Genomic DNA, 22859 nt, shown 5'->3' with positions numbered 1-22859 from the left:
AACATGTCGCCATGGATACTATAATATGGAGGAACATGTCACCATGGACACTATAATATGGAGGAACATGTCGCCATGGATACTATAATATGGAGGAACATGTCGCCATGGACACTATAATATGGAGGAACATGTCGCCATGGACACTATAATATGGAGGAACATGTCACCATGGACACTATAATATGGAGGAACATGTCACCATGGACACTATAATATGGAGGAACATGTCTCCATGGACACTATAATATGGAGGAACATGTCTCCATGGACACTATAATATGGAGAAACATGTCACCATGGACACTATAATATGAGGAACATGTCACCATGGACACTATAATATGGAGGAACATGTCTCCATGGACACTATAATATGGACGAACATGTCTCCATGGACACTATAATATGGAGGAACATGTCTCCATGGACACTATAATATGAGGAACATGTCACCATGGACACTATAATATGGAGGAACATGTCTCCATGGATACTATAATATGGAGGAACATGTCACCATGGACACTATAATATGAGGAACATGTCACCATGGACACTATAATATGGAGGAACATGTCTCCATGGACACTATAATATGGAGGAACATGTCTCCATGGACACTATAATATGAGGAACATGTCACCATGGACACTATAATATGGAGGAACATGTCTCCATGGACACTATAATATGGAGGAACATGTCTCCATGGACACTATAATATGAAGGAACATGTCGCCATGGACACTATAATATGGAGAAACATGTCTCCATGGATACTATAATATGGAGGAACATGTCTCCATGGATACTATAATATGGAGGAACATGTCTCCATGGACACTATCACATGAGGAACATGTCGCCATGGATACTATAATATGGAGGAACATGTCACCATGGACACTATAATATGGAGGAACATGTCACCATGGACACTATAATATGGAGGAACATGTCACCATGGACACTATAATATGGAGGAACATGTTGCCATGCATACTATAATATGGAGGAACATGTCACCATGGACACTATAATATGGAGGAACATGTCACCATGGACACTATAATATGGAGGAACATGTCACCATGGACACTATAATATGGACGAACATGTCACCATGGACACTATAATATGGAGGAACATGTCGCCATGGATACTATAATATGGAGGAACATGTCACCATGGATACTATAATATGGAGGAACATGTCTCCATGGACACTATAATATGGACAAACATGTTGCCATGGATACTATAATATGGACGAACATGTCGCCATGGATACTATAATATGGAGGAACATGTCACCATGGACACTATAATATGGAGGAACATGTCGCCATGGATACTATAATATGAGGAACATGTCGCCATGGATATTATAGTATGGAGGAACATGTCGCCATGGATACTATAATATGGAGGAACATGTCACCATGGACACTATAATATGGAGGAACATGTCGCCATGGATACTATAATATGGAGGAACATGTCACCATGGACACTATAATATGGAGGAACATGTCGCCATGGATACTATAATATGGAGGAACATGTCGCCATGGATACTATAATATGGAGGAACATGTTGCCATGGATACTATAATATGGAGGAACATGTCGCCATGGATACTATAATATGGAGGAACATGTTGCCATGGATACTATAATATGGAGGAACATGTCACCATGGACACTATAATATGGAGGAACATGTCGCCATGGATACTATAAAATGGAGGAACATGTCGCCATGGATACTATAATATGGAGGAACATGTCGCCATGGATACTATAATATGGAGGAACATGTCGCCATGGATACTATAATATGGAGGAACATGTTGCCATGGACACTATAATATGGAGGAACATGTCACCATGGACACTATAATATGGAGGAACATGTCTCCATGGATACTATAATATGAGGAACATGTCGCCATGGACACTATAATATGAGGAACATGTCTCCATGGACACTATAATATGGAGGAACATGTCGCCATGGATACTATGATATGGAGGAACATGTCGCCATGGACACTATAATATGGAGGAACATGTCACCATGGATACTATAATATGGAGGAACATGTTTCCATGGACACTATCACATGAGGAACATGTCACCATGGATACTATAATATGGAGGAACATGTTGCCATGGACACCCATGACTGTGCAGGAATTACCTGGAGGTGGAAGGAAGAAACCCTCCATGGTATCAGACGGTTGTGGACCATCAGTCATAAAGGGGAAAGGACCTGAAACACAAAAAACACCATCAAAGTCACCATCAGACATCATTATACAGAGAGAATCTGTACGTACACATTGGCGGCGCTATTTATGGAGAATTATTATCATTTGTATAAAATCACAGGTGACCATCATAACCATTGGGAGTAGTGGAGACCTACCCGAGTTGTGGTGCTCTTGATCTTGGATTTCGAGATGCGGCCCTGCATAGGGAGGAGGTGGGGCGGAGTGAACAGTGAAGCCTAAAACATCAGAAGACGGAGCGGGGTGTATAACAATGTTAATATTAATGGCCTACAGTGCACAATAACTATACTACTTCATATATGTGATATTGTGTAATAAGTTATCATACTATCCGCCCATATTGTTCAGACGGCGCCATAACTGAGGGGTGAACAGATCACGTACTACCGCGGGCCAAGAACAGCCGTGGATAATCTGCTACTCTATACAATCGGCCATAGATTAAACAAGTTATTGTATTAGTGTATATACACACACACACACACACTTTACAATAAACCATTCTGACTATAACCCCTGTGTGCAGTCTCATTGTAGTGCCGGTGGTAGTGATAGTGCCGGTGGTAGTGATAGTGTCGGTGGTAGTGATAGTGCCGGTGGTAGTGATAGTGCTGGTGGTAGTGATAGTGCTGGTGGTAGTGATAGTGCTGGTGGTAGTGATAGTGCCGGTGGTAGTGATAGTGCCGGTGGTAGTAATAGTGCCGGTGGTAGTAATAGTGCCGGTGGTAGTGATAGTGCCGGTGGTAGTGATAGTGTCGGTGGTAGTGATAGTGCTGGTGGTAGTGAGAGTGTCGGTGAGAGTGTTGGTGGTAGTGATAGTGCCGGTGGTAGTGATAGTGCCGGTGGTAGTGATAGTGCCGGTGGTAGTGATAGTGCCGGTGGTAGTGATAGTGTTGGTGGTAGTGATAGTGCTGGTGGTAGTGATAGTGTTGGTGGTAGTGATAGTGTTGGTGGTAGTGATAGTGCCGGTGATAGTGTTGGTGGTAGTGATAGTGCCGGTGGTAGTGATAGTGCCGGTGGTAGTGATAGTGCCGGTGGTAGTGAAAGTGCCGGTGGTAGTGATAGTGCCGGTGGTAGTGATAGTGCTGGTGGTAGTGATAGTGTTGGTGGTAGTGATAGTGTTGGTGGTAGTGATAGTGTTGGTGGTAGTGATAGTGCCGGTGGTAGTGATAGTGCTGGTGGTAGTGATAGTGCCGGTGGTAGTGATAGTGCCGGTGGTAGTGATAGTGTTGGTGGTAGTGCCGGTGGTAGTGATAGTGCCGGTGGTAGTGATAGTGCCGGTGGTAGTGATAGTGCCGGTGGTAGTGATAGTGTCGGTGGTAGTAATAGTGCTGGTGGTATTGATAGTATTGGTGGGAGTAATAGTGCCGGTGGTAGTGATAGTGCCGGTGGTAGTGATAGTGCCGGTGGTAGTGATAGTGTTGGTGGTAGTGATAGTGCTGGTGGTAGTGATAGTGTTGGTGGTAGTGATAGTGCTGGTGGTAGTGATAGTGTTGGTGGTAGTGATAGTGCCGGTGGTAGTGATAGTGCTGGTGGTAGTGATAGTGCCGGTGGTAGTGATAGTGTTGGTGCTAGTGATAGTGTCGGTGGTAGTGATAGTGCCGGTGGTAGTGATAGTGCCGGTGGTAGTGATAGTGCCGGGGTAGTGACAGTGCCGGCGGTAGTGACAGTGCCGGTGGTAGTGACAGTGCCGGTGGTAGTGACAGTGCCGATGATAGTGATAGTGCCGGTGGTAGTGAGAGTGCCGGTGGTAGTGATAGTGCCGGTGGTATTGATAGTGTTGGTGGGAGTAATAGTGCCGGTGGTAGTGATAGTCAGGTGGTATTGATAGTGTTGGTGGGAGTAATAGTGCTGGTGGTAGTGATAGTGCCAGTTGTAGTGATATTGCCGGTGGTAGTGATAGTGCCGGTGATAGTGTTGGTGGTAGTGATAGTGTCGGTGGTAGTGATAGTGCCGGTGGTAGTGATAGTGCCGGTGGTAGTGATAGTGCCGGTGGTAGTGATAGTGTCGGTGGTAGTGATAGTGTCGGTGGTAGTGATAGTGCTGGTGGTAGTGATAGTGCTGGTGGTAGTGATAGTGCCGGTGATAGTGTTGGTGGTAGTGATAGTGCCGGTGGTAGAGATAGTTCCGGTGGTAGTGATAGTGTCGGTGGTAGTGATAGTGCCGGTGGTAGTGATAGTGCCGGTGGTAGTGATAGTGCTGGTGGTAGTGATAGTGCTGGTGGTAGTGATAGTGCCGGTGGTATTGATAGTGTTGGTGGGAGTAATAGTGCCGATGGTAGTGATAGTGCCGGTGGTATTGATAGTGTTTGTGGGAGTAATAGTGCCGATGGTAGTGATAGTGCCGGTGGTAGTGATAGTGTTGGTAGTAGTAGTAATAACACAACAGAAAGTAGTTGTTTAGTAGTGGTCGGTGGTATTGATAATAGCACTGGTGGTAATAGTGATGGTGGTAGTGATAATGGTGGTGGCTGGTGATAGTAGTGGTAATAGTACTGGTAGTAGTGGTAATAGTACTGGTGATAGTAGTGGTAATAGTACTGGTAATAGTAGTAGTGGTAATAGTACTGCTGATAGTAGTGGTGATAGTAGTGGTAATAGTACTGGTGATAGTAGTGGTAATAGTACTGGTGATAGTAGTGGTAATAGTACTGGTGATAGTAGTGGTAATAGTACTGGTGATAGTAGTGGTAATAGTACTGGTGGTAGTGGTAATAGTACTGGTGGTAGTAGTGGTAATAGTACTGGTGGTAGTAGTGGTAATAGTACTGGTGGTAGTAGTGGTAATAGCACTGGTGATAGTAGTGGTAATAGTACTGGTGATAGTAGTGGTAATAGTACTGGTGATAGTAGTGGTAATAGTACTGGTGGTAGTAGTGGTAATAGTACTGGTGATAGTAGTGGTAATAGTACTGGTGGTAGTAGTGGTAATAGCACTGGTGATAGTAGTGGTAATAGTACTGGTGATAGTAGTGGTGATAGTAGTGGTGATAGTAGTGGTAATAGTACTGGTGGTAGTGGTAATAGTACTGGTGATAGTAGTGGTAATAATACTGGTGGTAGTGGTAATAATACTGGTGGTAGTGGTAATAGTACTGGCAATAGTACTGGTGGTAGTAGTGAAATGGTACTGGAAGTATTGTTAGTGGTATAATTAATAGTAGTAGTAATAGCACTAGTATTGGTAATAGTGCTGGTGGTAGTAATAGTACTGGTGAGTGGTAGTGGTAGCCGTGTTGGTGGTAGTAGTGGTAATAATACTGCTGGTAGTAGATGACGGTATAATAAAACAGTCTACAATATTACATGACACTTCATATATATGTCACCATGTAGGTCAGAGAGGTCTTTATGGGAGGTCTATAGTCACGTTATTAGTGAAGATGGCGGTATATAGTGCAGTGTATGGTGGTATATGATGCAGTAGATGACGGTATATGATGTAGTAGATGACGGTATATGATGTAGTAGATGATGGTATATGATGTAGTAGATGGTGGTATATGATGTAGTAGATGGTGGTATATGATGTAGTAGATGGTGGTATATGATGTAGTAGATGATGGTATATGATGTAGTAGATGGTGGTATATGAAGTAGTAGATGGTGGTATATGATGTAGTAGATGGCGGTATATGATGTAGTAGATGGTGGTATATGATGTAGTAGATGGCGGTATATGATGTAGTAGATGGTGGTATATGATGGAGTAGATGATGGTATATGATGTAGTAGATGGTGGTATATGATGTAGTAGGTATATGATGTAGTAGATGGTGGTATATGATGTAGTAGATGATGGTATATGATGCAGTAGATGATGGTATATGATGTAGTAGATGGTGGTATATGATGTAGTAGATGGTGGTATATGATGTAGTAGATGGTGGTATATGATGTAGTAGATGGTGGTATATGATGTAGTAGATGGTGGTATATGATGTAGTAGATGATGGTATATGATGTAGTAGATGGTGGTATATGATGTAGTAGATGGTGGTATATGATGTAGTAGATGGTGGTATATGATGCAGTAGATGATGGTATATGATGCAGTAGATGATGGTATATGATGCAGTAGATGATGGTATATGATGTAGTAGATGGTGGTATATGATGTAGTAGATGGTGGTATATGATGTAGATGATGGTATATGATGTAGTAGATGACGGTATATGATGTAGTAGATGGTGGTATATGATGTAGTAGATGATGGTATATGATGTAGTAGATGGTGGTATATGATGTAGTAGATGGTGGTATATGATGTAGTAGATGGTGGTATATGATGTAGTAGATGACGGTATATGATGTAGTAGATGGTGGTATATGATGTAGTAGATGATGGTATATGATGTAGTAGATGGTGGTATATGATGTAGTAGGTATATGATGTAGTAGATGGTGGTATATGATGTAGTAGATGGCGGTATATGATGTAGTAGATGGTGGTATATGATGTAGTAGATGGTGGTATATGATGTAGTAGATGATGGTATATGATGTAGTAGATGGTGGTATATGATGCAGTAGATGGTGGTATATGATGTAGTAGATGGTGGTATATGATGTAGTAGATGGTATATGATGTAGTAGATGGTGGTATATGATGTAGTAGATAATGGTATATGATGTAGTAGATGATGGTATATGATGTAGTAGATGGAGGTATATGATGTAGTAGATGGTGGTATATGATGCAGTAGATGGTGGTATATGATGTAGTAGATGGTGGTATATGATGTAGTAGATGGTGGTATATGATGCAGTAGATGGTGGTATATGATGTAGTAGATGGTGGTATATGATGCAGTAGATGGTGGTATATGATGTAGTAGATGGTGGTATATGATGTAGTAGATGATGGTATATGATGTAGTAGATGGTGGTATATGATGTAGTAGATGGTGGTATATGATGTAGTAGATGGTGGTATATGATGTAGTAGATGATGGTATATGATGTAGTAGATGATGGTATATGATGTAGTAGATGGCGGTATATGATGCAGTAGATGGTGGTATATGATGTAGTAGATGATGGTATATGATGTAGATGATGGTATATGATGTAGTAGATGATGGTATATGATGATGTAGATGGTGGTATATGATATAGTAGATGGTGGTATATGATGCAGTAGATGATGGTATATGATGCAGTAGATGGCGGTATATGATGTAGTAGATGATGGTATATGATGTAGTAGATGATGGTATATGATGTAGTAGATGATGGTATATGATGTAGTAGATGGTGGTATATGATGTAGTAGATGGTGGTATATGATGTAGTAGATGGCGGTATATGATGCAGTAGATGGTGGTATATGATGTAGTAGATGGTGGTATATGATGTAGTAGATGGTGGTATATGATGTAGTAGATGGTGGTATATGATGTAGTAGATGATGGTATATGATGTAGTAGATGGCGGTATATGATGTAGTAGATGGCGGTATATGATGTAGTATATGGCGGTATATGATGCAGTAGATGATGGTATATGATGTAGTAGATGATGGTATATGATGTAGTAGATGGTGGTATATGATGTAGTAGATGATGGTATATGATGTAGTATATGGCGGTATATGATGTAGTAGATGGCGGTATATGATGTAGTAGATGGTGGTATATGATGTAGTAGATGGTGGTATATGATGTAGTAGATGGTGGTATATGATGTAGTAGATGGTGGTATATGATGTAGTAGATGGTGGTATATGATGTAGTAGATGATGGTATATGATGTAGTAGATGATGGTATATGATGTAGTAGATGGTGGTATATGATGTAGTAGATGATGGTATATGATGTAGTAGATGGTGGTATATGATGTAGTAGATGGCGGTATATGATGCAGTAGATGATGGTATATGATGTAGTATATGGCGGTATATGATGTAGTAGATGGCGGTATATGATGTAGTAGATGGTGGTATATGATGTAGTAGATGGTGGTATATGATGTAGTAGATGATGGTATATGATGTAGTAGATGATGGTATATGATGTAGTAGATGGTGGTATATGATGTAGTAGATGATGGTATATGATGTAGTAGATGGTGGTATATGATGTAGTAGATGGCGGTATATGATGTAGTAGATGGTGGTATATGATGCAGTAGATGGTGGTATATGATGTAGTAGATGGCGGTATATGATGTAGTAGATGGCGGTATATGATACAGTAGATGGTGGTATATGATGTAGTAGATGATGGTATATGATGTAGTAGTAGATGGTATATGATGTAGTAGATGATTGTATATGATGCAGTAGATGGCGGTATATGATGTAGTAGATGACGGTATATGATGTAGTAGATGATGGTATATGATGTAGTAGATGGCGGTATATGATGCAGTAGATGATGGTATATGATGCAGTAGATGGCGGTATATGATGTAGTAGATGACGGTATATGATGTAGTAGATGATGGTATATGATGTAGTAGATGGTGGTATATGATGTAGTAGATGGTGGTATATGATGTAGTAGATGATGGTATATGATGTAGTAGATGGCGGTATATGATGTAGTAGATGGTGGTATATGATGTAGTAGATGGTGGTATATGATGTAGTAGATGATGGTATATGATGTAGTAGATGATGGTATATGATGTAGTAGATGGCGGTATATGATGTAGTAGATGGCGGTATATGATGCAGTAGATGGTGGTATATGATGTAGTAGATGATGGTATATGATGTAGTAGATGGGGGTATATGATGTAGTAGATGATGGTATATGATGTAGTAGATGGTGGTATATGATGTAGTAGATGATGGTATATGATGTAGTAGATGGTGGTATATGATGTAGTAGATGATGGTATATGATGTAGTAGATGATGGTATATGATGTAGTAGATGATGGTATATGATGTAGTAGATGGTGGTATATGATGTAGTAGATGATGGTATATGATGTAGTAGATGGTGGTATATGATGTAGTAGATGGTGGTATATGATGTAGTAGATGATGGTATATGATGTAGTAGATGGTGGTATATGATGATGTAGATGATGGTATATGATGTAGTAGATGGTGGTATATGATGTAGTAGATGGTGGTATATGATGTAGTAGATGGTGGTATATGATGTAGTAGATGGTGGTATATGTTGCAGTAGATAGTGGTATATGATGTAGTAGATGGTGGTATATGATGTAGTAGATGATGGTATATGATGTAGTAGATGATGGTATATGATGTAGTAGATGATGGTATATGATGTAGTAGATGGTGGTATATGATGTAGTAGATGATGGTATATGATGTAGTAGATAGTGGTATATGATGTAGTAGATGGCGGTATATGATGTAGTAGATGATGGTATATGATGTAGTAGATAGTGGTATATGATGTAGTAGATGGTGGTATATGATGTAGTAGATGATGGTATATGATGTAGTAGATGGCGGTATATGATGTAGTAGATGATGGTATATGATGTAGTAGATGGTGGTATATGATGTAGTAGATGGTGGTATATGATGTAGTAGATGATGGTATATGATGTAGTAGATGATGTAGTAGATGGTGGTATATGATGTAGTAGGTATATGATGCAGTAGATGATGGTATATGATGTAGTAGATGACGGTATATGATGTAGTAGATGGTGGTATATGATGTAGTAGATGATGGTATATGATGTAGTAGATGGTGGTATATGATGTAGTAGATGGTGGTATATGATGTAGTAGATGATGGTATATGATGTAGTAGATGATGGTATATGATGTAGTAGATGATGTAGTAGATGGTGGTATATGATGTAGTAGATGATGGTATATGATGTAGTAGATGGTGGTATATGATGATGTAGATGGTGGTATATGATGTAGTAGATGGCGGTATATGATGTAGTAGATGATGGTATATGATGCAGTAGATGGTGGTATATGATGCAGTAGATGGTGGTATATGATGCAGTAGATGGTGGTATATGATGTAGTAGATGGTGGTATATGATGGAGTAGATGGCGGTATATGATGCAGTAGATGGCGGTATATGATGTAGTAGATGATGGTATATGATGTAGTAGATGGAGGTGTATGATGTAGTAGATGGTGGTATATGATGTAGTAGATGGCGGTATATGATGTAGTAGATGGTGGTATATGATGCAGTAGATGGTGGTATATGATGTAGTAGATGGTGGTATATGATGTAGTAGATGGTGGTATATGATGCAGTAGATGGTGGCATATGATGTAGTAGATGGTGGTATATGATGTAGTAGATGGCGGTATATGATGTAGTAGATGATGGTATATGATGTAGTAGATGGTGGTATATGATGGAGTAGATGGTGGTATATGATGGAGTAGATGGCGGTATATGATGTAGTAGATGGCGGTACATGATGTAGTAGATGGCGGTATATGATGTAGTAGATGGTGGTATATGATGGAGTAGATGGCGGTATATGATGCAGTAGATGGCGGTATATGATGTAGTAGATGATGGTATATGATGTAGTAGATGATGGTATATGATGTAGTAGATGGCGGTACATGATGTAGTAGATGGCGGTATATGATGTAGTAGATGGTGGTATATGATGGAGTAGATGGCGGTATATGATGCAGTAGATGGCGGTATATGATGTAGTAGATGATGGTACATGATGTAGTAGATGGCGGTATATGATGCAGTAGATGGTGGTATATGATGTAGTAGATGATGGTATATGATGTGGTAGATGGCGGTATATGACGCAGTAGATGGCGGTAGTATATGAGCAGCACCAGTCATACATCATCAGTGATATTGAGAGGATACAGGTTGTGATACTAGACCATATAACCTGCTGTGGAGAGGAGATGGCGGTCTTACCCTGGGTGCAGCGCTCTTGCTCCTGGATTGAGGGGTGCGGCCCGGGATAGGGATCTCCTCTCAATGCAAACGGGTGAGGAGGTGCGGAGTGACCACTGAAGCCTGAGGAGACAGAGCAGAGGATAAATAGACTGGGTGATGTAGCAGAGCCCATTGTGTCTCTAAGCACAACTTTTAAGTGGTACTCCGCTGCATCGGGAGCTTGTGATGTCATAGCCCCGCCCCCTCATGATGTCACTCCCAGCCCTCAATGCAAGTCTATGGGAGGGGGGCGTGACAGCTGGCACGTCCCCTCCCATAGACTTGCATTGAGGGGGGCGGGGCTATAACATCACAAGCTTCCGGCGCCGTCTCTAGCGTTCAAACAATTTGTTCTAAACGCTGAGCAGCGGAGTACCCCTTTAAGGAATTTTGTATGTAACAACTAAATGGAAATGAAATAGTCAGTAGAGTCTGTAGTTGTATTAGATTGGACAGAACACTGAGCTCTACAGGCAGTTCTTTCCACCTCATGTCTCGGTGTTTGCTCTGATATACATTGCCAGCTGTGAGACCTTATATAGACAGGACTGTGTCTTCCCAAATCCTGTCTCTGAGCTCTACAGGCAGTTCTTTCCCCCTCATGGCTTGGTGTTTGCTCTGATATACACTGTCAGCTGTGAGACCTTATATAGACAGGACTGTGTCTTCCCAAATTCTGTCTCTAAGCTCCACAGGCAGTTCTTTCCCCCCTCATGTCTCGGTCATTGCTCTGATATACACTGTCAGCTGTGAGACCTTATATAGACAGGACTGTGTCTTCCCAAATCCTGTCTCTGAGCTCTACAGGCAGTTCTTTCCCCCTCATGGCTTGGTGTTTGCTCTGATATACACTGTCAGCTGTGAGACCTTATATAGACAGGACTGTGTCTTCCCAAATCCTGTCTCTGAGCTCTACAGGCAGTTATTTCCCCCTCATGGCTCGGTCTTTGCTCTGATATACATTGTCAGCTGTGAGACCTTATATAGACAGGACTGTGTCTTCCCAAATCTTGTCTCTGAGCTCTACAGGCAGTTCTTTCCACCTCATGGCTCGGTCATTGCTCTGATATACACTGTCAGCTGTGAGACCTTATATAGACAGGACTGTGTCTTCCCAAATCCTGTCTCTGAGCTCTACAGGCAGTTCTTTCCACCTCATGGCTCGGTCATTGCTCTGATATACACTGTCAGCTGTGAGACCTTATATAGACAGGGCTGTGTCTTCCCAAATCCTGTCTCTGAGCTCTACAGGCAGTTCTTTCCCCCTCATGGCTCGGTCTTTGCTCTGATATACACTGTCAGCTGTGAGACCTTATATAGACAGGACTGTGTCTTCCCAAATCCTGTCTCTGAGATCTACAGGCAGTTCTTTCCACCTTATGGCTCGGTCATTGCTCTGATATACACTGTCAGCTGTGAGACCTTATATAGACAGGGCTGTGTCTTCCCAAATCCTGTCTCTGAGCTCTACAGGCAGTTCTTTCCCCCTCATGGTTCGGTCTTTGCGCTGATATACATTGTCAGCTGTGAGACCTTATATAGACAGGACTGTGTCTTCCCAAATCCTGTCTCTGAGCTCTACAGGCAGTTCTTTCCACCTCATGGCTCGGTCTTTGCTCTGATATACACTGTCAGCTGTGAGACCTTATATAGACAGGGCTGTGTCTTCCCAAATCCTGTCTCTGAGCTCTACAGGCAGTTCTTTCCCCCTCATGGCTTGGTGTTTGCTCTGATATACATTGTCAGCTGTGAGACCTTATATAGACAGGACTGTGTCTTCCCAAATCCTGTCTCTGAGCTCTACAGGCAGTTCTTTCCCACTCATGTCTTGGTCTTTGCTCTGATATACATTGTCAGCTGTGAGACCTTATATAGACAGGACTGTGTCTTCCCAAATCCTGTCTCTGAGCTCTACAGGCAGTTCTTTCCCCCTCATGTCTTGGTCTTTGCTCTGATATACACTGTCAGCTGTGAGACCTTATATAGACAGGGCTGTGTCTTCCCAAATCCTGCCTCTGAGCTCTACAGGCAGTTCTTTCCTCCTCATGGCTCTGTGTTTGCTCTGATATACACTGTCAGCTGTGAGACCTTATATAGACAGGGCTGTGTCTTCCCAAATCCTGTCTCTGAGCTCTACAGGCAGTTCTTTCCACCTCATGGCTTGGTGTTTGCTCTGATATACATTGTCAGCTGTGAGACCTTATATAGACAGGACGGTGTCTTCCCAAATCCTGTCTCTGAGCTCTACAGGCAGTTCTTTCCACCTCATGGCTCGGTCATTGCTCTGATATACACTGTCAGCTGTGAGACCTTATATAGACAGGACTGTGTCTTCCCAAATCCTGTCTCTGAGCTCTACAGGCAGTTCTTTCAACCTCATGGCTTGGTGTTTGCTCTGATATACACTGTCAGCTGTGAGACCTTATATAGACAGGGCTGTGTCTTCCCAAATCCTGTCTCTGAGCTCTACAGGCAGTTCTTTCCCCCTCATGTCTCGGTGTTTGCTCTGATATACACTGTCAGCTGTGAGACCTTATATAGACAGGGCTGTGTCTTCCCAAATCCTGTCTCTGAGCTCTACAGGCAGTTCTTTCCCCCTCATGGCTCGGTGTTTGCTCTGATATACATTGTCAGCTGTGAGACCTTATATAGACAGGGCTGTGTCTTCCCAAATCCTGTCTCTGAGCTCTACAGGCAGTTCTTTCCACCTCATGGCTCGGTGTTTGCTCTGATATACATTGTCAGCTGTGAGACCTTATATAGACAGGACTGTGTCTTCCCAAATCCTGTCTCTGAGCTCTACAGGCAGTTCTTTCCACCTCATGGCTTGGTGTTTGCTCTGATATACACTGTCAGCTGTGAGACCTTATATAGACAGGGCTGTGTCTTCCCAAATCCTGTCTCTGAGCTCTACAGGCAGTTCTTTCCCCCTCATGGCTCGGTCTTTGCTCTGATATACACTGTCAGCTGTGAGACCTTATATAGACAGGACTGTGTCTTCCCAAATCCTGTCTCTGAGCTCTACAGGCAGTTTTTTCCCCCTCATGTCTTGGTCTTTGCTCTGATATACACTGTCAGCTGTGAGACCTTATATAGACAGGGCTGTGTCTTCCCAAATCCTGTCTCTGAGCTCTACAGGCAGTTCTTTCCACCTCATGGCTTGGTGTTTGCTCTGATATACATTGTCAGCTGTGAGACCTTATATAGACAGGACGGTGTCTTCCCAAATCCTGTCTCTGAGCTCTACAGGCAGTTCTTTCCACCTCATGGCTCGGTCATTGCTCTGATATACACTGTCAGCTGTGAGACCTTATATAGACAGGACTGTGTCTTCCCAAATCCTGTCTCTGAGCTCTACAGGCAGTTCTTTCAACCTCATGGCTTGGTGTTTGCTCTGATATACACTGTCAGCTGTGAGACCTTATATAGACAGGGCTGTGTCTTCCCAAATCCTGTCTCTGAGCTCTACAGGCAGTTCTTTCCCCCTCATGTCTCGGTGTTTGCTCTGATATACACTGTCAGCTGTGAGACCTTATATAGACAGGGCTGTGTCTTCCCAAATCCTGTCTCTGAGCTCTACAGGCAGTTCTTTCCCCCTCATGGCTCGGTGTTTGCTCTGATATACATTGTCAGCTGTGAGACCTTATATAGACAGGGCTGTGTCTTCCCAAATCCTGTCTCTGAGCTCTACAGGCAGTTCTTTCCACCTCATGGCTCGGTGTTTGCTCTGATATACATTGTCAGCTGTGAGACCTTATATAGACAGGACTGTGTCTTCCCAAATCCTGTCTCTGAGCTCTACAGGCAGTTCTTTCCACCTCATGGCTTGGTGTTTGCTCTGATATACACTGTCAGCTGTGAGACCTTATATAGATAGGACTGTGTCTTCCCAAATCCTGTCTCTGAGCTCTACAGGCAGTTCTTTCCTCTCATGGCTTGGTGTTTGCTCTGATATACATTGTCAGCTGTGAGACCTTATATAGACAGAGCTGTGTCTTCCCAAATCCTGTCTCTGAGCTCTACAGGCAGTTCTTTCCCCCTCATGGCTTGGTGTTTGCTCTGATATACACTGTCAGCTGTGAGACCTTATATAGACAGGACTGTGTCTTCCCAAATCCTGTCTCTGAGCTCTACAGGCAGTTCTTTCCCCCTCATGGCTTGGTGTTTGCTCTGATATACACTGTCAGCTGTGAGACCTTATATAGACAGGACTGTGTCTTCCCAAATCCTGTCTCTGAGCTCTACAGGCAGTTCTTTCCTCCTCATTGCTCGGTCTTTGCTCTGATATACACTGTCAGCTGTGAGACCTTATATATACAGGGCTGTGCCTTCCCAAATCCTGTCTCTGAGCTCTACAGGCAGTTCTTTCCCCCTCATGTCTCGGTCTTTTCTCTGATATACACTGTCAGCTGTGAGACCTTATATAGACAGGACTGTGTCTTCCCAAATCCTGTCTCTGAGCTCTACAGGCAGTTCTTTCCCCCTCATGGCTCGGTCTTTGCTCTGATATACACTGTCAGCTGTGAGACCTTATATAGACAGGACGGTGTCTTCCCAAATCCTTTCTCTGAGCTCTACAGGCAGTTCTTTCCCCCTCATGGCTCTGTGTTTGCTCTAATATACACTGTCAGCTGTGAGACCTTATATAGACAGGACTGTGTCTTCCCAAATCCTGTCTCTGAGCTCTACAGGCAGTTCTTTCCCCCTCATGGCTCTGTGTTTGCTCTAATATACACTGTCAGCTGTGAGACCTTATATAGACAGGACTGTGTCTTCCCAAATCCTGTCTCTGAGCTCTACAGGCAGTTCTTTCCTCCTCATGGCTCTGTGTTTGACCTTATATAGACAGGACTGTGTCTTCCCAAATCCTGTCTCTGAGCTCTACAGGCAGTTCTTTCCTCCTCATGGCTCTGTGTTTGACCTTATATAGACAGGACTGTGTCTTGTCCAATCATCTGAATTTACCCCCAGGTGACTCCAACCAAGGAGCAGAAACATCTCCGAGATGATCAGGAGAAATGGGAGGAGCCAGAGATAAATATCACGTGTCATAGAAAAGGGTCTGAATACTTATGATCAGAGATATTTTTGTTCTAATAAATTTGTAAATATTTCTAACGTTCTTTGGTCATTATGGGGGATTGAGGGCAGAATAATGGGGAACATAAGGAGCAACAGAACAAGATGTAAGAAGAGAAGGGGTCTGAATACTTTCTGAAGGCCTTGTATACCATCTCTACCGACCCAGTGGGACTGGTCAACCACCTAACGTATAAGGGGACCTCATGAATTTTGGCTGAACCTCAGATTTTGGTGGGACTGGTCAACCACCTAACGCATAACGGGACCTCATGAATTTTGGCTGAACCTCAGATTTTGGTTGGACTGGTCAACCATCTAACGTATAAGGGGACCTCCTGAATTTTGGCTGAACCTCAGATTTTGGTTGGACTGGTCAACCACCTAAAGTATAAGGGGACCTCCTGAATTTTGTCTGAACCTCAGATTTTGGTGGGACTGGTCAACCACCTAACGCATAATGGGACCTCCTTAATTTTGGCTGAACCTCAGATTTTGGTGGGACTGGTCAACCACCTAACGTATAAGGGGACCTCCTGAATTTTGGCTGAACCTCAGATTTTGGTGGGACTGGTCAACCACCTAACATATAAGGGGACCTCCTTAATTTTGGCTGAACCTCAGATTTTGGTGGGACTGGTCAACCACCTAACGTATAAGGGGACCTCCTGAATTTTGGCTGAACCTCATATATAGGTGGGACTGGTCAAACAACTAACGTATAAGGGGACCTCCTGAATTTTGGCTGAACCTCAGATTTTGGTGGGACTGGTCAACCACCTAACGTATAAGGGGACTTCCTGAATTTTGGTTGAACCTCAGATTTTGGTGGGACTGGTCAACCACCTAACGTATAAGGGGACCTCCTGAATTTTGGCTGAACCTCAGATTTTGGTGGGACTGGTCAACCAACTAACGTATAACGGGACCTCCTGAATTTTGGTCGAACCTCAGATTTTGGTGGGACTGGTCAACCACCTAACGTATAAGGGGACCTCCTGAATTTTGGCTGAACCTCAGATTTTGGTGTGACTGGTCAACCACCTAACGTATAAGGGGACTTCCTGAATTTTGGTTGAACCTCAGATTTTGGTGGGACTGGTCAACCACCTAACGTATAAGGGGACCTCCTTAATTTTGGCTGAACCTCAGATTTTGGTGGGACTGGTCAACCACCTAACGTATGAGGGGACCTCCTGAATTTTGGCTGAACCTCATATATAGGTGGGACTGGTCAACCACCTAACGTATAAGGGGACCTCCTGAATTTTGGCTGAACCTGAGATTTTGGTGGGACTGGTCAACCAACTAACGTATAAGGGGACCTCATGAATTTTGGCTGAACCTCAGATTTTGGTGGGACTGGTCAACCACCTAACGTATAAGGGGACCTCATGAATTTTGGCTGAACCTCAGATTTTGGTTGGACTGGTCAACCACCTAACGTATAAGGGGACCTCATGAATTTTGGCTGAACCTCAGATTTTGGTGGGACTGCTCAACCACCTAACGTATAAGGGGACCTCATGAATTTTGGCTGAACCTCAGATTTTGGTTGGACTGGTCAACCACCTAACGTATAAGGGGACCTCATGAATTTTGGCTGAACCTCAGATTTTGGTGGGACTGGTCAACCACCTAACGTATAAGGGGACCTCATGAATTTTGGCTGAACCTCAGATTTTGGTGGGACTGGTCAACCACCTAACGTATAAGGGGACCTCATGAATTTTGGCTGAACCTCAGATTTTGGTGGGACTGGTCAACCACCTAACGTATAAGGGGACCTCCTGAATTTAGGCTGAACCTCAGATTTTGGTGGGACTGGTCAACCACCTAACGTATAAGGGGACCTCCTGAATTTAGGCTGAACCTCAGATTTTGGTGGGACTGGTCAACCACCTAACGTATAAGGTGACCTCATGAATTTTGGCTGAACCTCAGATTTTGGTGGACTGGTCAACCAACTAACGTATAACGGGACCTCCTGAATTTTGGTTGAACCTCAGATTTTGGTGGGACTGGTCAACCACCTAACGTATAAGGGGACCTCCTGAATTTTGGCTGAACCTCAGATTTTGGTGGGACTGGTCAACCACCTAACATATAAGGGGACTTCCTGAATTTTGGTTGAACCTCAGATTTTGGTGGGATTGGTCAACCACCTAACGTATAAGGGGACCTCCTTAATTTTGGCTGAACCTCAGATTTTGGTGTGACTGTTCAACCACCTAACGTATAAGGGGACCTCCTGAATTTTGGCTGAACCTCATATATAGGTGGGACTGGTCAACCACCTAACGTATAAGGGGACCTCATGAATTTTGGCTGAACCTCAGATTTTGGTGGGACTGGTCAACCAACTAACGTATAAGTGGACCTCCTGAACTTTGGTTGAACCTCAGATTTTGGTGGGACTGGTCAACCACCAAACGTATAAGGGGACCTCATGAATTTTGGCTGAACCTCAGATTTTGGTGGGACTGGTCAACCACCTAACGTATAAGGGGACCTCCTGAATTTTGGCTGAACCTCATATATAGGTGGGACTGGTCAACCACCTAACGTATAAGGGGACCTCCTGAATTTTGGCTGAACCTGAGATTTTGGTGGGACTGGTCAACCAACTAACGTATAAGTGGACCTCCTGAACTTTGGTTGAACCTCAGATTTTGGTGGGACTGGTCAACCACCTAACGTATAAGGGGACCTCATGAATTTTGGCTGAACCTCAGATTTTGGTGGGACTGGTCAACCACCTAACGTATAAGGGGACCTCATGAATTTTGGCTGAACCTCAGATTTTGGTTGGACTGGTCAACCACCTAACGTATAAGGGGACCTCATGAATTTTGGCTGAACCTCAGATTTTGGTGGGACTGCTCAACCACCTAACGTATAAGGGGACCTCATGAATTTTGGCTGAACCTCAGATTTTGGTTGGACTGGTCAACCACCTAACGTATAAGGGGACCTCATGAATTTTGGCTGAACCTCAGATTTTGGTGGGACTGGTCAACCACCTAACGTATAAGGGGACCTCATGAATTTTGGCTGAACCTCAGATTTTGGTGGGACTGGTCAACCACCTAACGTATAAGGGGACCTCATGAATTTTGGCTGAACCTCAGATTTTGGTGGGACTGGTCAACCACCTAACGTATAAGGGGACCTCCTGAATTTAGGCGGAACCTCAGATTTTGGTGGGACTGGTCAACCACCTAACGTATAAGGGGACCTCCTGAATTTAGGCTGAACCTCAGATTTTGGTGGGACTGGTCAACCACCTAACGTATAAGGTGACCTCATGAATTTTGGCTGAACCTCAGATTTTGGTGGACTGGTCAACCAACTAACGTATAACGGGACCTCCTGAATTTTGGTTGAACCTCAGATTTTGGTGGGACTGGTCAACCACCTAACGTATAAGGGGACCTCCTGAATTTTGGCTGAACCTCAGATTTTGGTGGGACTGGTCAACCACCTAACATATAAGGGGACTTCCTGAATTTTGGTTGAACCTCAGATTTTGGTGGGACTGGTCAACCACCTAACGTATAAGGGGACCTCCTTAATTTTGGCTGAACCTCAGATTTTGGTGTGACTGTTCAACCACCTAACGTATAAGGGGACCTCCTGAATTTTGGCTGAACCTCATATATAGGTGGGACTGGTCAACCACCTAACGTATAAGGGGACCTCAAGAATTTTGGCTGAACCTCAGATTTTGGTGGGACTGGTCAACCAACTAACGTATAAGTGGACCTCCTGAACTTTGGTTGAACCTCAGATTTTGGTGGGACTGGTCAACCACCTAACGTATAAGGGGACCTCATGAATTTTGGCTGAACCTCAGATTTTGGTGGGACTGGTCAACCACCTAACGTATAAGGGGACCTCATGAATTTTGGCTGAACCTCAGATTTTGGTTGGACTGGTCAACCACCTAACGTATAAGGGGGACCTCATGAATTTTGGCTGAACCTCAGATTTTGGTGGGACTGGTCAACCACCTAACGTATAAGGGGACCTCATGAATTTTGGCTGAACCTCAGATTTTGGTGGGACTGGTCAACCACCTAAAGTATAAGGGGACCTCCTGAATTTAGGCTGAACCTCAGATTTTGGTGGGACTGGTCAACCACCTAACGTATAAGGGGACCTCATGAATTTTGGCTGAACCTCAGATTTTGGTGGGACTGGTCAACCACCTTTAAGCCTTTTGACTGTCCCTGATGACAAATATTGAAGGGAGAGAAGGAATGGACATTGGACTTTGGATTTTAACAGCTTGATCCTTTTGTTCCCATAAGTCACCACCAGAGGAGTCTGGCAGCGGCTTTCTCCCCTGTGCACACTTGGACCAAGCAGAGTACGGGCAGCAGAGGGGACCTCCAAACATTTCATCTGGCATGGACTTTATTTTTCTGCTTTTAGAAACTCTGAAGATGATGACAAAACATATTATTTTAATTCTGGAGATAAAGGATGTGAATCATGTTCAACTTCCTCTATTTTTTAGAAGACGTAATTGCTTTCGATAGGAAACACTTTTTAGGGGGGGACCCCAGCTGTTAGCTTATGTCAGAATACAAGACGGCACTTCTGTAACCATAGATCTGATGTCTTCCATAAATGAGGTTCCCCTTTAAGCTTCAGTATTACAGGCCACACACAGCCGTGCTTCACATCTGACCTTTGTCTTCTAGTCTCTACTTCTTATCAACAATAAATACAACGTTCCTCCAGCACATGTGTAACGTCTGCTCCGCAACACTGCCGGAAAAGGGAGCAACAGCCAGAGGACTCTATCAGGCAGACTGCTGCTGGTGATAGTAGTGGTAATAGTACTGGTGGTAGTGGTAATAGTACTGGTGATAGTAGTGGTAATAGTACTGGTAATAGTAGTAGTGGTAATAGTACTGGTAATAGTACTGGTGATAGTAGTGGTAATAGTACTGGTGATAGTAGTGGTAATAGTACTGGTGATAGTAGTGGTAATAGTACTGGTGATAGTAGTGGTAATAGTACTGGTGGTAGTAGTGGTAATAGCACTGGTGATAGTAGTGGTAATAGTACTGGTGATAGTAGTGGTAATAGTACTGGTGATAGTAGTGGTAATAGTACTGGTAGTAGTGGTAATAGCACTGGTGATAGTAGTGGTAATATTACTGGTGATAGTAGAGGTAATAGTACTGGTGGTAGTAGTGGTAATAGTACTGGTAGTAGTGGTAATAGCACTGGTGATAGTAGTGGTAATAGTACTGGTGGTAGTAGTGGTAATAGCACTGGTGATAGTAGTGGTAATAGTACTGGTGGTAGTAGTGGTAATAGTACTGGTGATAGTAGTGGTAATAGTACTGGTGATAGTAGAGGTAATAGTACTGGTGATAGTAGTGGTAATAGTACTGGTGATAGTAGTGGTAATAGTACTGGTAGTAGTGGTAATAGCACTGGTGATAGTAGTGGTAATATTACTGGTGATAGTAGAGGTAATAGTACTGGTGGTAGTAGTGGTAATAGTACTGGTAGTAGTAGTGGTAATAGTACTGGTGATAGTAGTGGTAATAGTACTGGTGGTAGTAGTGGTAATAGTACTGGTGATAGTAGTGGTAATAGTACTGGTGGTAGTAGTGGTAATAGTACTGGTGGTAGTAGTGGTAATAGTACTGGTGATAGTAGTGGTAATAGTACTGGTAGTAGTGGTAATAGCACTGGTGATAGTAGTGGTAATAGTACTGGTGGTAGTAGTGGTAATAGTACTGGTGATAGTAGTGGTAATAGTACTGATGATAGTAGTGGTGATAGTACTGGTGATAGTAGTGGTAATAGTACTGGTGGTAGTAGAGGTAATAGTACTGGTGATAGTAGTGGTAATAGTACTGGTAGTAGTGGTGGTAATAGTACTGGTGATAGTAGGGGTAATAGTACTGGTAGTAGTGGTAATAGTCCTGGTGGTAGTAGAGGTAATAGTACTGGTGATAGTAGTGGTAATAGTACTGGTGGTAGTAGTGGTAATAGTCCTGGTGATAGTAGTGGTAATAGTACTAGTGATAGTAGTGGTAATAGTACTGGTGATAGTAGTGGTAATAGTACTGGTAGTAGTGGTAATAGTACTGGTAGTAGTGGTAATAGTACTGGTTGTAGTAGTGGCAAAAGTATAGTAATTGAGCCGTGCTTCACATCTGACCTTTGTCTTATAGTCTCTACTTCTTATCAATAATAAATACAACGTTCCTCCAGCACATGTGTAACGTCTGCTCCGCAACACTGCCGGAAAAGAGAGCAACAGCCAGAGGACTCTATCAGGCAGACTGCTGCTGGTGATAGTAGTGGTAATAGTACTGGTGATAGTAGTGGTAATAGTACTGGTGATAGTAGTGGTAATAGTACTGGAGATAGTAGTGGTAATAGTACTGGTGATAGTAGTGGTAATAGTACTGGTGATAGTAGTGGTAATAGTACTGGTGATAGTAGTGGTAATAGTACTGGTGATAGTAGTGGTAATAATACTGGTGATAGAACTGGTGATAGTAGTGGTGATAGTAGTGGTGATAGTATTGGTTGTAGTAGTGGTGATAGTACTGGTAGTAGTAGTG

The 22859-nt window shown here is 43.1% G+C and overlaps 1 protein-coding gene across 1 annotated transcript in view; it reads right to left on the bottom strand.

Annotated features, from left to right (window-relative positions):
- LOC130300282 (PC-esterase domain-containing protein 1A-like) overlaps window positions 1-22859 on the bottom strand; it is a gene marked incomplete at its 5' end in the record, with an annotated part of 51947 nt that overhangs the window by 10888 nt on the left and 18200 nt on the right. The window contains 3 exon segments of the mRNA XM_056551529.1: window positions 2208-2279; window positions 2436-2516; window positions 11161-11262. Coding sequence (XP_056407504.1) covers window positions 2208-2279; window positions 2436-2516; window positions 11161-11262 — 255 coding nt within the window.

This window comes from Hyla sarda, unplaced genomic scaffold, assembly GCF_029499605.1.
Source record: "Hyla sarda isolate aHylSar1 unplaced genomic scaffold, aHylSar1.hap1 scaffold_1073, whole genome shotgun sequence".
NCBI lineage: Eukaryota > Metazoa > Chordata > Amphibia > Anura > Hylidae > Hyla > Hyla sarda.
The sequence above is the reverse complement of the archived record's forward strand: the minus strand, read 5'-3'. Positions and strand labels throughout refer to the sequence as shown.